At 50.2% G+C, this 14959-nt stretch overlaps 1 protein-coding gene across 1 annotated transcript in view; it reads left to right on the top strand.

Annotated features, from left to right (window-relative positions):
- The window catches only part of Syk (spleen associated tyrosine kinase), a 58909-nt gene extending 55333 nt beyond the window's left edge, over positions 1-3576 (top strand). Inside the window, exons 13-14 of the mRNA XM_077792322.1 lie at positions 554-666; positions 2877-3576. Of these exons, the coding sequence (XP_077648448.1) occupies positions 554-666; positions 2877-2949 (186 nt within the window). The 3' untranslated portion in view covers positions 2950-3576. The remainder of the gene's footprint in view (positions 1-553; positions 667-2876) is intronic.
- The last annotated feature ends 11383 nt before the right edge of the window (positions 3577-14959 follow it).

Raw genomic sequence — 14959 nt, forward strand, 5'->3', positions numbered from 1 at the left:
AGATGGATGACTCCATAGCTCTGAGCCCAAGGTGATGCAGAACATCATGGCAGAAGAGCATGAGGAAAGAAAGCAGCTCAGAACATGGGAATCAGGGAGCAAAGAGAAAGAGAGAGAGTTCTGCTCACCAGGGACAAAATATAAACCTCAAAGGCACACCCCCAGTGACCTGTCTCCTAGTACACCCTTCGTGCCTACAGTTACACCTGAGCAATCCCTATTGGTGAATTAATCCATCGAGTGGGTTAGGACTCTCATAACCTCATCATTGCACCTCTGACCGTTCTTGCATTGTCTCACACATGAGCTTTTGGGGGATACATTGTATCTAATCCATAACACCCTATTCCCTGTTCCCCACATATAGCTCTTGCCCCAATCTGTGTACCGGATCTAACTTCTAACCTCATAGATGATATGCCCCTGGCTTGTGACTTATATAACTGACACCACACAGCCCATACTCTTTGGTGTCTTGGGCGGTGAGGTGGTTATTTGGGTTTGTTGGTTCACACTGTGTTTCAAAGGCTCCTGTGTATTTTGCATGTCTTAGGGGATGAAAGGAAGTGAAGTTACCGCCATGCTGGAGAAAGGAGAGCGGATGGGGTGCCCTCAAGGATGTCCCAGAGAGATGTACGACCTGATGAACCTGTGCTGGACCTATGAGTGAGTACCCAGTACTGCTGGCACCTTACCCAAGAGCTATGGAGGGTGATGGCATCACTTGGCATGAACAGGAAGCACAAGTTCTACCTTGTCATGCATCAAGATATGCCCTTTCCTAAACAACAATAGGGGAGGGCCAGGAACTGTCCTCTTTAAGATACAGTCAGATGTCCCTTAGCGACATGGACATGTTCTAGGAATGCATTGCGGGGTGACTTTTGTCTTTGTGCTAATGACATAGAATGTGTTTACACATACAGATGTCTACAGTGTCACTAGGAGGTATGATCTTATGGACCACTAGGTGGCTTAAGGGATCCTCGCTTCCACCATGTTGGCTGCCCCATCTGAGAGCACCCCTGGTTCTACAATGTATTAGGAGATTCTCCTGATCACAGATGGGTTCAGTGTCAGGGGTCCAGAGAGCATGGCTCAGGGTCATCACATAACATTCGCAGGCTACCTAGCACAGGCAGAGTCAAAAGTCAATCCCTAATTCTGGGTGCAATGCATTTTCCTTCCCTGATTACCTCCCACACAGCCCCTGAGCAGAATTCAGGTGCATTCAAAAAGCTTGAATGGCACCCGGGAGCCACAGGGCATGCTCTCTAAGAGCAATCTGTGGGCCCCCGAGGCCATGGTTTGAACAACAGGAACTGCTGTTGAAATGTTTGCTATTCCAAAGATATTGGCAGTACCATTTATTTTGATGCCATTTGACAAAACTACCCATCTTGGTTTTGCAGAAACTGCTCTTATAATAGAGACTCTTGGTTCTTGGGCATGTTCTGTGGTTGTCCCCGTGTGTCTAGACTGAACGAGGTGGAACTGCAGCTGTCTTGGGTTAAATGAGGACAGTTATCTACCGCTTAACCTCAAGTTCTAGTTTACCTACTGGGCAACTTTAACCACTTGCATTATAGTGAAAAGTCTTGCAAAATGAGAAAAATAACTTCTAAGCAAGGATAGTCTCAAGGTTGTAAGAAACACAGTCACCCCTCAATGTCAGGGGTTCCCCATTCACAGGTACAGCCAACTGCAGATCAGATTTCTATAGATGGAAAATATCATGTCTGCACTGAACATGTACAGACTTCTTTATCTTATTGTTATTCCTTAAACAATAAAGTCCTACTATTCCCATAGTAAATACAATTTACATCATATTAGATATTGTAAGTAATTTAGAGGCAATTTAGAACATACAGGAGGACATGCCTAGGTTATATGCAAATACTGTACTATTTTATAGAAAGGATTCAAGCATCCTTGGACTTTGGTGTCCTTGGGGGTCCTGGAACCAATTCCGACTGTACTCTAAGGGTTCCATGGCCTCTGCTCCTGTTACAGAAAGCAGAGATAGCTATAGATGTCTTTTTAGAGATCAAGATTGCAAAAAACCTTAACCCGTAGTTTGCTTACTTCAGCACCTCACTGGCTCAAAGGCCTTGCCCTGTTAAGATTTGCAATAGAGAATGCTTGGGTCTTTGTCTCAGCCATGAAAAGAGGGAAATTTTGCTGGTCCTGGTGATGCTCTCCTGTCATCCCAGCAGCTAGGAGGCTGAGGCAGGAGAGGGCAAGTTCAAAGCCAGCCTCAGCAACTTAACGAGGATCTAAATACACAACTTGGCGAGATCTGCCTTTGAAATGGTAGGAGGGAGGCTGGGGATGTGTTCAGTGGTTAAGCACCCCTGGGTTCAATCCTGGGCACCAAATAAATGGGGGAAGTTTCAGTAAGAACCCATATAACATCCCCTATCAGAAAACCGGTACATGTTCAGCAGGAGTGTGGGGAGGAGAGTCGCAGCTCTGTCCATGCTTTTGGACTTAAGAAAACCGAGTCAGACACTACCTATCTGCAGCACCTTCACCTGTGAGGTATCTTCAGACACGTTGCGGGCATCACCAGGAGATTCCAAGAACTTAGGGTCTAAAAGATTCTGAGTTCTAGTAAAAATTTTTCTCTAACTTCAAAGTGGACATGAATCCCCCGGGGATCTTGTAAAAGTGTAGATTTGGGTTCCACAGGTGTGGAGTGGGATCAGATGGGATCCATTTCCCACAGGCTGGGGATCACCCCGTGATGGGCGCCAAGACCGTAGGGGACCACCAGGGGGCGCCGCTGCTTGAAATCTGGGCCTGCGAAGGCCCCAGCTGGAAAAGGCTTTCCACAGGCACCTTGACCCCCACCTGGTCTCTTCCCCTTACAGGGTGGACAAAAGGCCCGGGTTTGTAGCAGTGGAGCTGCGGCTGCGCAATTACTACTACGACGTGGTGAACTAACAGCCCGGTGCCTGCCCACCGCTGCCTGCAGTCAGGAGCCATCTCAGGAGCATGTATTCATAGGCACCGACTTCCAGCCCCTCCATCTCCAGCTGCTGGGGGAGAGAGCCGCCCCCGGGGGGAACATGCTGGTGACTTCGTAAGCAAAACCTGTCCTAGGACTCACCAACCGCCCAGCCAACGGGTCCCACAGGAAGACAGAGGACATGTGGACTGGGGGGGCTGCCAGACTGGTTCTGTCCTTTGTCCGGGTGGATTTTGTGCCGACGGATTCTAGGATGTTTCTAAATTCCTTTTGTGTCATTCCCGTTCTTGGGGTCTTTGGGGTCGCAGAAAGCCCTGGAGACCTGAGGGCAGGGCCCATGGCTCCCACCCAGTTAGCACTGACTTCGGAAATGAAGGAAGGGGAGGGAAGGGCAGAGGGAGCCGACTTCCCCTGAAACAGGACTCTGACAGCCCAAGACGGATCCTGGGCCAGAGAAAAGCTGTTCAGATGAGGAAGTGCTTGCTGGGAAGCCTAAAAAAAAAAAAAGTTCAGCCGGAACGATTTCTAAGCATGGAGCCAATTAATGAAATAACACACCAATCACTAACAATCATAAGCCCAGGTCTGGCTTCTGCTCTCTGTTATGGGACAGAAGCATCATCTAGATGAGAAATGAGAACTGGGGGTACATCCGCTGAGGTTACATCTTCTGAAGTCCTCTCCCCTGCAGGTGGTCTTAAAAATGGTTCTTCTGTGCTTCGATGGAGACTAGTGAATGAAGTTCTGCGTGGAAATTGCATAGTGGTGTCAGGCTGCCCTCATCCCGTGTCCCATCGGGGCAGCAGAGTGAGCAGGCTGCCATCTACTGAGCATGGGCCAAGCTTCAAGGTGAAGTTTACCCTCTACAGAGGGGCTGCAGCCAGAATTCCATCTTTTATTTTTTTAGAAAATCCTGTTTTCTGTTGCTGTGACTAAACAGCTGAGACTGAGAAATTTATAAAGAAAGATTTATCTCTCACACTTCTAGAGGCTGGGAAGCCCAATTGTCAAGGTGCTACCACCTGGCAGGAGGCTTCTTGCTGCATCATAACACAGCAAAGGCATCACGTGAAGAGAGAGCCATGCCAGTTGGAGTCACTCTTATGAAGCCACTAATCCCATACAATCCCCATCCTCTTGGCCCGTTCTAATCCTATCACCTCTCAAGGTCCCACCTCCAAATACCATTAACATGTGAACTTGGGGATTAAATTTCCAGTCCATGAACTTCGGGGGACATAGTCGCACCAGAGCAGAGGACAACATGGTGGCCAAAGCCATCAAAAGAGGAGTTTCTAAAAGAGAGTGTCAGTCATATAAAACCAAAGACTTTGATCCTCACCACAGAGAGGCCTTATTTGTGACTAAGTGTGACCTTAGGTTAAAGATGTAAGACCTGAGAATCCTGTTAGTCTTTGAATCCTGGACATAATGTTTGATCTTATATAAATCATCACCCACTGATACCAGTCTTGTGGCCCTTGAAAGTTAAAAAGCTATTTATCCGGTTGATTTCAATGTCTGTAGATATGCATGATCTTGGACACATCTTCACATCTAAGGCATTTTAAAGCATACACATAGCCATGGAGGGCAGAGGAAGCCCTGTTCCTAACTTGAGGCATGAAGGAAAGTAGCCATCAATACCTTGGCTTAGCCAAAAAAAAAAAAAAAAAAAAAAGACATGAGCTGTTGTGTTAGGGAATTTGTAGGAACCAGCCGCACGTTTTGGAATTGTGCCACCATCCATTCATTCATTTCATTGAAGAGAGGAACCCCATGTGCTGAACTCACTGAGCAGATCCTCAGAGACATTTACAGTCTCTGAAATTACAAGGATCAGTGAGGAAGGTCTCTGTTGGTCGAGCCATTGATAGCTCTGGATCATCACAGGGAGGGTTGGATGTGCTGGGTTTGGTAAAGTGATGAGTACTTCAGAGATGGACGCTCTGCCATTGAACTCGTGAGTCACTTCACCCTAAGTGTGTCTTTAATAGAGGCCACCTGCTCCTAGGAACATGGATGCCCACGTGTAGCAAGCAGGTGCTGTCCTTGTTGTCTTTTTTTTCTAGTGTGAATTTCTGGCATCTCTAGCTACACCCCTCCCAGGAGTCCAGGGCTGACACTTGTCTAGAATGTGCCTGGGGAACTGGGATGCAGGAGCCTTGCTCGCTGTCGAAGGTCCTGTGTTCCTCTGTCCTCTCCCCTGTGTGCACAGGGTCCACTGTGGCCAGCCAGTGAAGTTAAATCTGTGTCCGACCATCAGGAATGATTTTCCTTTCCCCTGGGGTCACAAATAGAGAAAGGCAACCTCATGGAAGAATTTAGACTGTGAAAAGGGTTAAATTTGGAAAGTGGGGGAAAGATCTCCAAGTCCTTCTAGAACTTCTATCCTGAGCTGCGTTTCCACTCGCAGGCTACCCCTCTGAATGTTCTAACCCTCTATTTCCCAGGGAGCCGGGCTCACTCCAGGTGCCGGTCACCTTCTGGTCCTTCTTAGTAGGTACTGACTCCCCAGGCCACCCTGGCTGCCTCCCGTTGACTGTGGATGACACGGATACCTCACCCCCCAGCACAACCGAATGTCTCTAAGGCAGAAACAAACCTCCGTCCAGTGCTTAGCTCATTGCCTGTGGTTCCACCTGAGCGTGTTCTCCGCGCACTCTCATCACCCAGTTGCTGGACGGTGGCTTCACATGGCCGTCAGCCCCAGTGACTGCAAATCCACCTGGATCTTCATTTGCAGAGGTGACGGCTGGATATTCGGTTCCCCCAAACTCCCAAAGAGTTCACTCCACCAGCATTTTGCATTCTTTTTTTTTTTTCAGAAGAGCTACATTTTGTCACCGGATATTTGTAACTGTGATTTTTTTTTAAATAAAAATTTAAAATTTGCTTTGTGATGACTTTCATGGAAGTTATTGGGATGTGACTGGCTACCCTGCCAGAGAGCATCCATGAGCATTGTCAGATGTGCAGCCTGTTTTGTAAAATGTTGGGTCCCCTGCCATGTAAGCCAGGGACAGGGGCCTCTGGGAACTCCTGCCACACAGGAGGAGGCCTGCCGAGGAGGACCCTGTCCCACCAGAGTATGTCTGTCCTTTCTTCATGAACTGTGGATCTGCTCAGTGGGGACTTGACAGCCCACACCAAACCCAGGAGAACCAGAAATCACCAACGAGGCCAAAGCAGGAGTGTAGAGCAGGAGCTTCGTCTTTCTCTATGAAGACAGCCCAAGAGTAGTGGGTAGAAGAGTCCTGATCTCCTATTATAAAGGACATCTCACACACACACACACACACACACACACACACATGCAAAATACATACATGCATACCTATACAAATAGACTGCATCTACATACATGCATTCACTTGCATTTACAAAGCCTGCATACACATGCACATGTATATGTGTGTGCCCATGTATGTGCACACATGTACACAGTATGCACATGTGTTGCATGAACACATATGAATGTATGCAGCATGCACAAGCAAATGTGTGCACATACATTCACATGCACATTCTCAAACCCTCACATATATGCAGATGTGGAGGCAGATGCACTGCACATATGGCACAAGTAACTTAGGCATCACACTCCAAATGCTTGATGCATACGTGTGCACATATACACAGCACAGCCATCTGTGAGCCATGGAATCCAGGCATGTCACAGGAACATGCACACATCCTCATCACACACACTGAACCTGGCTTCAAATAACCACTTAAAAATCAGCAGGGCACCCATCCTGCCCAGGGACACAGACCCGCCTCTGGGTTGAGATCTGCCCCTGCTTTTCTGGGTCAAGTATTGGTGGGCCCCCAGGCCATAAGCTTCTTCTATGGCCCACTGGGGTCCTCTGCTCCTGTCCAGTCCAGGGAGAGGTTAGGAGGGAATGATGGTGTTGGAAACGGGAGATGGGAATGACACAGAGTGGCAGTGGCCCTGGGGCTGCTCTTGAATGCAGAATGTGTGGACAGAGCACCTCCACCGCTGGCCTGGGCAGGTCAGGTAAACTGAGCCTCTGAGCCCCACAGTGGAGGCGAGGAGTGCCTACTCTGGCACACGCAGATGCCAGGCCCAGTGACCTCAGATGCCAGTGGCTGCCACGGTGTGTGCCCACGCCATTGGCCACCTGCTGGCAGGAATTGTGTGGACGCTGGCCTAGGGCTTTGAGCCTCCACCCCGGGGAGCAGGGGGGCCTTGCCACCAGGTGGTCACTTCTCCTGACAGCGAAGGTGGCTTCAGAGCTCCCTTAAGCTCAACACAGAGGCTCCGGACTCGTGCTCCCCTTCTGGAGACGGGGAGGGGCCTCAGAGCAGGTCCGTAAGTGTGTTCTCATTTGGGGAAGGAAGGAAGCGATTTGAAAGCACCAAAGCAAGTCTGGGGGTTTGGAATTCTCCTTTTTCCCTTCTGGGTGAACACAGCCTTGTTCTTCCTTTGCCTGGGCATTGGCTCTGGCCTCAGGCTGGAAATTCGTCCCTGCTCCAGGGAAAGCCCATCTTACTGAACCCTTGTTTGTGTGAGTCTGGGGTTCTGTCTGCAGGGCCTCCCTGCTCCTTCCTTCTCTATGCCCTGACTCTGCAGCCTATCACAAAGTGTCTGCCAGGGACTGTGGATCTGGGGGGCAGAGGTAGGCCATGCAAGTGTTTCCTTGATTCAATGACTTTGAACATGCCACAGAGAATATTCCCAGTGAAGCCCTGCAGCGCCCACGGGCCTACAGAAACCTCTGAGGAGTGAGGACTGTGACCAAGGCCATTTCATGGACTGTCTTCTAGCTCACCATTTCCCAGCCTTTGTCCTCTGAGCCACTCGTGTGCTGCAGGCCCATCAGCATGAAGGACAGAGGGCTTCTGGCGCACAAGGAGGTAGAACCGTGAGGACACAGCGAGTGAAGATCCAGTCCTTTACTGTTCTCAGGTGGTGGTGACACAAGGTGTCAGCTTTCTGTTGCTTGACTAAATACCTCAGAAAACCCACTGAGAAGGAGCAAAGGCTGATGTGGCTCACAGCTTCAGAAGTCTCAGTCCACGGTTGCTTGGCCTTGTGGCCTTTGGGGCTTCGGTAAGGGAGGGCATCACGCTGGGAACAGGTGACAGAGGAAATTCCTCACCTCAAACACCTGGATGCAAAGAGAGAGGCAGGGGCTGGGGTCCCAGTGTCCCCCTCCAAGGACACGCCCCCAATCACCTGACTTCCTCCCACTAGGTCCCATCTCCTGAAGGTGCCACCACCTCCCAATGGCACCACAGACCAAGCCTGCAACCCATGGGCCTTGGGGGACACTTCTGTTCCCAATTATAGCACATCATATATCCTCCCTCTCTCCCCTTCTCTCTCTCTCTCTCTCTCTCTCTCTCTCTCTCTCTCTCTCTCTCTCAATCTCTCTCCCTCTCTTACTCAATCTCTCTCCCTCTCTTACTCAATCTCTCTCTCTCTCCCTCTCTTACTCAATCTCTCTCTCTCTCACTCAGTCTCTCTCCCTCTCTTACTCAATCTCTCTCTCTCCCTCTCTCTCTCTCTTTCTTACTCAATCTCTCTCTCACTCAGTCTCTCTCTCTCTCTCTTACTCAATCTCTCTCTCCCTCTCTCTCTCCCTCTCTTACTCAATCTCTCTCTCTCTCTCTCTCACTCAATATCTCTCTCTCTCTCTCTCTCTCTCTCTCTTTCTCTCTCCTCCCTCCCTACCCGTAGGACTCATAATCAATGATTCATTCAAAGATAAAGAAACAGTACCATTTGGACACAGAAAGGGGCCCCAGGGGGGACCTGATCTTTAAAGGCCACTTACTGTTTTGCGATTTTAAGAAATTCAGCTATGGGAAGAGAGAACAGCTTTCCAAAGCTGCCACCACCAAATCCAAGAAGGATCTACCAGGATGCCCAGCACTTCCCGAGCTAACCATCCAACCCTTCCTGCACTGACCACAGGCCTGTCCCCACCGGTCACTGTCCTGTATGGGTCATTAGACAAGCAAGTGAAGAAGCCCACACAATGTTTGGCTGGGGACATTTCCAGCAGCTATTTTTTTTTTTTTTTTTTTTTTTTTTAGCTAAGCATGATTGCACCGAAGCCATGAGTCACAAGCCTTTGCAACCTCTCCATCTTGGAGGACTTTCAATGACTCAGTTTTCCACACCTGTCATCAAGCTGGGGAACAAGGAGTGGAAAATGAAGGCTGTTCATCAACCACTCTTCCTCATTCAGAAAAAATAAATAAATAGAGAGCCAATGTCTGGTGCTGTTTCTTCCGCCCAACTCGTATCAGGTGACATAAATTTCCATAAACCACAAGGTTGACGAAGCTGGTTGGAACACAGCATGACAAAGACCTCACGGCCTTGAACAGCAGTTGAAATTCTTCTGCCCCTGACATAGGACAGAGGAAAAGCCTCTGCCTCAGGAGGTGGGCAAAAGGTAAGGAAATGGCCAAACCGTCACTTATCAAGTCACTTTGCTCAATCAGAGTTGGCTGTGCCAGAAAGAAAGTGAATTCCATGGGAGTCGGTGAGCCGACTGCCTAGGGAACTAAGTTTTAATTTCAGAACGAAGCCAGAGGTTCTAGAAGGACATCTAAGAAGCGGGGACTCCTCTGGCTTCACAACCTGCTGGGCGTGCTCCCGGGGGTGCCAGGCAGCCCTCTGCACGGTGGCATGCGGTGGCCAACTCAGAGCAGCTCTGCATTCCGTGATGTTTTTAAGCAGCCGTGATAGCATTCGCATTTGCACAATATTTTACAGCTCATGAAGCCCATTCGGGTGTATCTTATATTTTAAATCTAGAAACAACCATCTTTCTGGGATAACTGTTGTTATTAACTCCTGGTTTTGCAAAAGAAAAGTCACAGCTTAAAAAATAACAGCAAGTGGGGGGGGGGGGGAAGAGGCCAACCCAGATTTCTGGTCCTCAGGCCTGGTGAGCCACTGGAATAAGTCAGAGCCTTGAATGCTGGTGCTCAGGCCTTGGCCCTGAGAAGCCAGCATGATTGTTTTTTTAGGTCAGGGTCCCGTAGCCCAGGCATTGACAGGCTCACGTGGCCATCATTTGTCAGGGCCTGAACTTCGAGGACCTGGAGGGAGCCACATGGGACCCTGGTTCATGGAGTTGAGGGTCAGAGGCAGATCTGAGTTCTGATACGGGGGTTTCTGCCTTAGACTGAGGCCACGTGCTATGAACCTGGTGAACCAAGTGCTAGGTCATTGAATGCTCACCAGAGTTGCCCTGGAAGGTGCCCCGGAATTCCAAACTGGCTAAGTGATGAGTAACCTGGACTGGTCTCCACTGATAGAAAAGCCCCACACTGTTGATTCTGCCGTTGAATCTGATCACCTTTCTGTAGTTCCAACGTTCCACGTGAGAACAGGCAATCGACAGTAGGGAAAGGTCAGGCCCATTCCCCGCCACATTGGCTCAGCACATGGGGGAACAGAGCTGGGACCTTGGCCTGGTTCATCACTCCTCTGTTGGCAGAGTTGAGCACGCAGGGGTCTGGGGTGTCAGGTTGGACCTGAGCAGGGCGTCAGGAGGCCGTGGTCAGCCTGGGATGATGTTCCAGAAGAATCTCAGGTGGACTGGAGTTCAGACCTTGCATGGGAAAGATTCTAGGAGATTCCAGCTCAAATGCCGTAACAGTGGCAGAAGAGGGGGAGCTGTGATTGGACGTAGGTGGTGGGGAGAAGAGACAGAAGTCCCCAAAATGGGCGGAATCTCCTGCTGGGGACCTGCTCCATGGGCTGCAGCAGAGGCAACCTTGGGCAGCTTCCTGAATGTTCAACCAGAAGCAACACTCGGGTAGTGTTAGCCTGAAGCAACTCACTCAAAAAAAAAAAAAAAAAAAACAAAATGCCCATATGTTTCCAGGGCTAGGCCCAGTATGGCATATGCCCATCACATGTGACCTTCATGTCTCAAAGCCAGGCAGTCAATCAAGTGGGTGGTGGGCTTTGTGGCCCTGGATGGTTGGCAGGGACTTAGCTCCACAGGGAAGCAACTGTTTCTACACACATACATGCCACAAGTCTGCGTGTTCTCCAACTCACCTTTCATTTTCTCTTAAAAGTCCCCGTGGCTGAGCCGGGGACATCCCTGGCTACATAGCTCAGTGGTGGAGCACTGGCCTAGCCTGCATGAGGACCTGAGTTCCAGCCCCAGCACTGACAGTTAAAATTAAAAAGTGCCTGTGGCCAATTCCAATACTAGACATGGGGAAGTTGGAGAGAGAAAAGATGGCAGGTGGAACTTATTACTTTGGGAAACTTTATTCGAAAAATGTGACTGTCTGATGAGGTCCTCTTCATGCTAGGAGCCTATGCAAACACCAGACCCTGAGGATTATACGGTAGTAGCTCTCCAGGGAATCCATTGTGCCAATGAGCAGTGTGATGGAGAAAAACTGGGTGTCAGAGAGAGTGGGTTGTACAGGGGAAGGGTATAGAAGGAGAAGGAGAAGAAAAAGAGAAAGGGAGGAATGGAGAGAGGAAGTGGGGGAAGGAGTGATAGAGAAAAGGAAGAAGGGGAGGGAGCTGTAATTGGACAAAGGTGGTGTCCAGAAGAGATAGAAGTGCCCAAAATGAGAGGAATCGCCTGCTGGGGACCTGCTCCCTGGGATGCAGCAGAGGCACCGTAGTCTCTGCAGATTGTGGTTGAGCTGTGTGGTCATGTGACTATGTGGACATGTGACCCGGGAAGGGGCAGCTGAGAGCCCCTCATCTGGCCATCTGCAGCTGTACTATGACCTACCTGCAGTTGTCAATGGGTCAGGGCACAACAGAGCTGCTGGGGATGAGCCCAAGCTGACCCTGAGGTTCTCCCAGTCCCAAAGGGGCATTCGGGGTCCCAGGGTCCTCAGTTCAGCCAGCAAGAAGTTCACCCACTTTGCAGCATCACGTCATAGGTCAGGCTCCCTGGGGGAGGCTGGGAGTCCTGACGGAGTTGGGGTTGTCCAGATGTGTCCAAGTGGGTACATATCACTCACCCAGGACAGTCCTTCTGGACTGTGTTGATTCTAGAACCTTCATAGGGTTATCTGAGGCTGCCATTCCACTTTTTCCATCCAGTCCTGACAGAGTGGATGCAGGGGCCCTCCCTAATGAATCCCTGCCAGACACCTCCTCCCAGAGTCTGCTGCCCAGAGGACCAGCCTGCCACAAGGGTCTCTCCAGCCCTTTGGAGGTGAACCTCATGCAGCAGCACCTACTGTGTGCTGTACCCTGTGTGTTTTGGTGCATGCCACGTGTGCGTCTCAGTAGGAATCGACTGCTCTGGGGTCAGGGGGCATGAACCCTAATGGACACTGATAGCTACACCCCAGTGTCCCTGGGATGCTAACATTCCTCTGTGAAGGCTTCTGGCCCCTCCCCTCCTACTCCTTAATTCAAAAACACAGTCTCGTCCCTACTGAGCCCAAGCCAGCAGCAGGCAGGGAGTGGGCAGGGTGGCAGGCAGCATAGATCAATCAGGTTCTGCTCACAGTCGAGCCTCAATGCCCAGTGCAGCTCCTGGTTCAAAGTTCTGTGGTATATAAATGGAGGTGGGGGCATGGGTGGCCAGGGAAGGCTGTCCCCGCACCCTGGTCCTGGGAACGGCAGCTCTGTGAGGCCACCTTAGGGATGAACAGTGCAGCTCCTGCCCTGCTGTTCCCACCTGCATGGCCCCCGCCTCCAGAGTGGCTGGCCCAGCACCACAGCTCCTGCTGTCCCCTCCCTCTGCTCCCACGGCTCAGTGGAGTGAGGCTGGAAAACGCTGACCTGCAGAAGCACCCGGCTGGGGTAATTTCTAGACTTCCCTCTCCCTCTCATTTCTTAGCTAGAATTTTAAAATTCAAAGCAAATTTTATTGAATTAAAAAAAAAAAAACCAGATATTACACTTCTCATCATGTGTCCAGAGCCATGTGCACCTCCGGTGTAACCTCCAAGGTGACCGTGGGCAAGGTCCCCAGTGGTTCCATGTGGAAAATAAAAAGCCTCCATGACCCAAGTTGTGTGTGTGTGGGGGTGCAGCAGGAGACCCTTCTCCAAGGCAGGAAGGAGATGGGCTTCGTCGGTGCTACTCTTCAGGTGCCCACTAGGTGGCAGCCGACACTCGGGCGAGAGCAGGTCCCACCGCTCAGGAGCAGGAAATGGAGCTGAGGTCTCTTTGGTTGCACGATTTTTTTTTTTCTTTTTTTTTTTTTTTTTTTTTACAAAACAGTAAAAGACAGCAACTGCATGCACGATTGAGAAATCACATTCCAATAAGTGGAGAAATGAAGTATTGAGTTACATGCAAAGTAAGAGGTTGGCACCTGATGGCTGTATTCAGGGAAACAGTTTCTAACCTTTGATAAGAAAGTACTGGCCCGTGAAGGGGTTTAAATGGGTGCACTCACTCTTTTACAGATGCACTCGGCACATTTGCATGTCTGCTAGTTTAACGTTAAGATGTGGTCATTTGAGGTCTGGTCACCAGAGATGGGAGGCAGAAGGGAGGTTTGAGCTGCAAACCATATCCAGGCTGATTGGCCTTCAGACCACGGGAATGCGCAGCTCTCTTAACAGGAGCATGAACACTCCAGGCTTTGATTAAGGGAAAGTGTGAAAACAAAGTCATGACCTCATGCATGACTTAATGGAGATGAGTTGGAGGATTCAGCCACACAGAACGAGAGTCCAAGGAATCCCTAGACGGGTGTGGGTTGAGAGCATGGATCCTGTAACCACTTTCCCAGAGCTCCCCCTCACCTCCACCAGGAACTCCCAGAGCTACCCCAGGCCACGGCAGGTCAGCTCATGCCTCTCCTTGATTTCTAGACGTGAGTCAAAGCCAAGGAGGAGCCACATTCTGGACACATCCAAGAAAACCCTTGAGAAATGGCAAGAAGAGTGGCACTTCTAGGTGAAAGGCATCTGTTTCCACACACGTGTTCCCTTGCCTCCTCCAGGTAACTGACAGTCAGGCCTAAGCACAGTGCCAATCAGGGGACAGGGGTTTTCTTAGGCACAGCTGTGAGGCCCAGCGTGTCTTTCAACGTTTCCAGCAACCACCAGGGCTGTGCTGGGCCGGTTCCCACACTTGCCCTGGGAGACTCCACTCTGACTCCACTGAATTTGGATAATGCTCCACATCAGTGCCCATGCATGGGCTGTTTCTCTGACTGTCGGGTTTGGATCCAGGGGTGGGCACGGGAGCTGCTCCACACAGCTGCCCTAGTGATGCACTCGCAGAATTCCTCCTGTCCTCCTGACCATGTGCTCTGCTGGCCTTGAAGGCTTAGCTCCACAGGGAGGGCGCTTCCACCAGGAGACACAACGATGGCCCTGAAGACTAGAAGTTAGGGTGATACCAGGCCATTTGGATCCCTCGTGCCTCTGAGTCTGCAGGCTAAGCAGGGAGTTACAGTGTTGTCTTGGGGGGTTGATCCAACTACCAATGAGAAATTAACCTAGAACCCATGATAGAAGTCGGGAAGGGTAGGTCTGGAGATTCCCTAAGGCATCTCCCAGGAGCACCATGCTCTGGGATTAAGGTCCATGTCAGTGAATGGCCCAGACTCCCAGGAAGGAAAGTGTAGGTCGCTCCCCAGGCACAGAGAGTCACCACGGGCTGAGGTGCTTGCAGACAGCACAGGGAACACAGGTCGTGGAAGAAGGTGTTAGGAACGTCAGCGATGACGAGAGATCATGCTCAGAACTGGGGACTGCAGGGGTCGTGAGCATCTCCTATTTTGTTTAGAGTACCACACTGATGTGCATGTAACTTGTAGTAAGCAAACATTTTTGTTATTTTCCCTTTTTATTATTTTTTTCTATCACGTATACCAGCATTTAAGTCCTGGTGACTTCCCAGCACACTATTTGAAATGACGGGACATCAGGGAGAAGAGTGGACATGGCTCTGGGATCTCTCCATCTCTTGACAAAAGACGTCAATGAGTTTGGGATCGTGTGATGTTAGACTGAATGACGACTTTGGTATTGTGGGCCTGGAGATGG

This window comes from Urocitellus parryii, chromosome 13, assembly GCF_045843805.1.
Source record: "Urocitellus parryii isolate mUroPar1 chromosome 13, mUroPar1.hap1, whole genome shotgun sequence".
Taxonomy (NCBI): domain Eukaryota; kingdom Metazoa; phylum Chordata; class Mammalia; order Rodentia; family Sciuridae; genus Urocitellus; species Urocitellus parryii.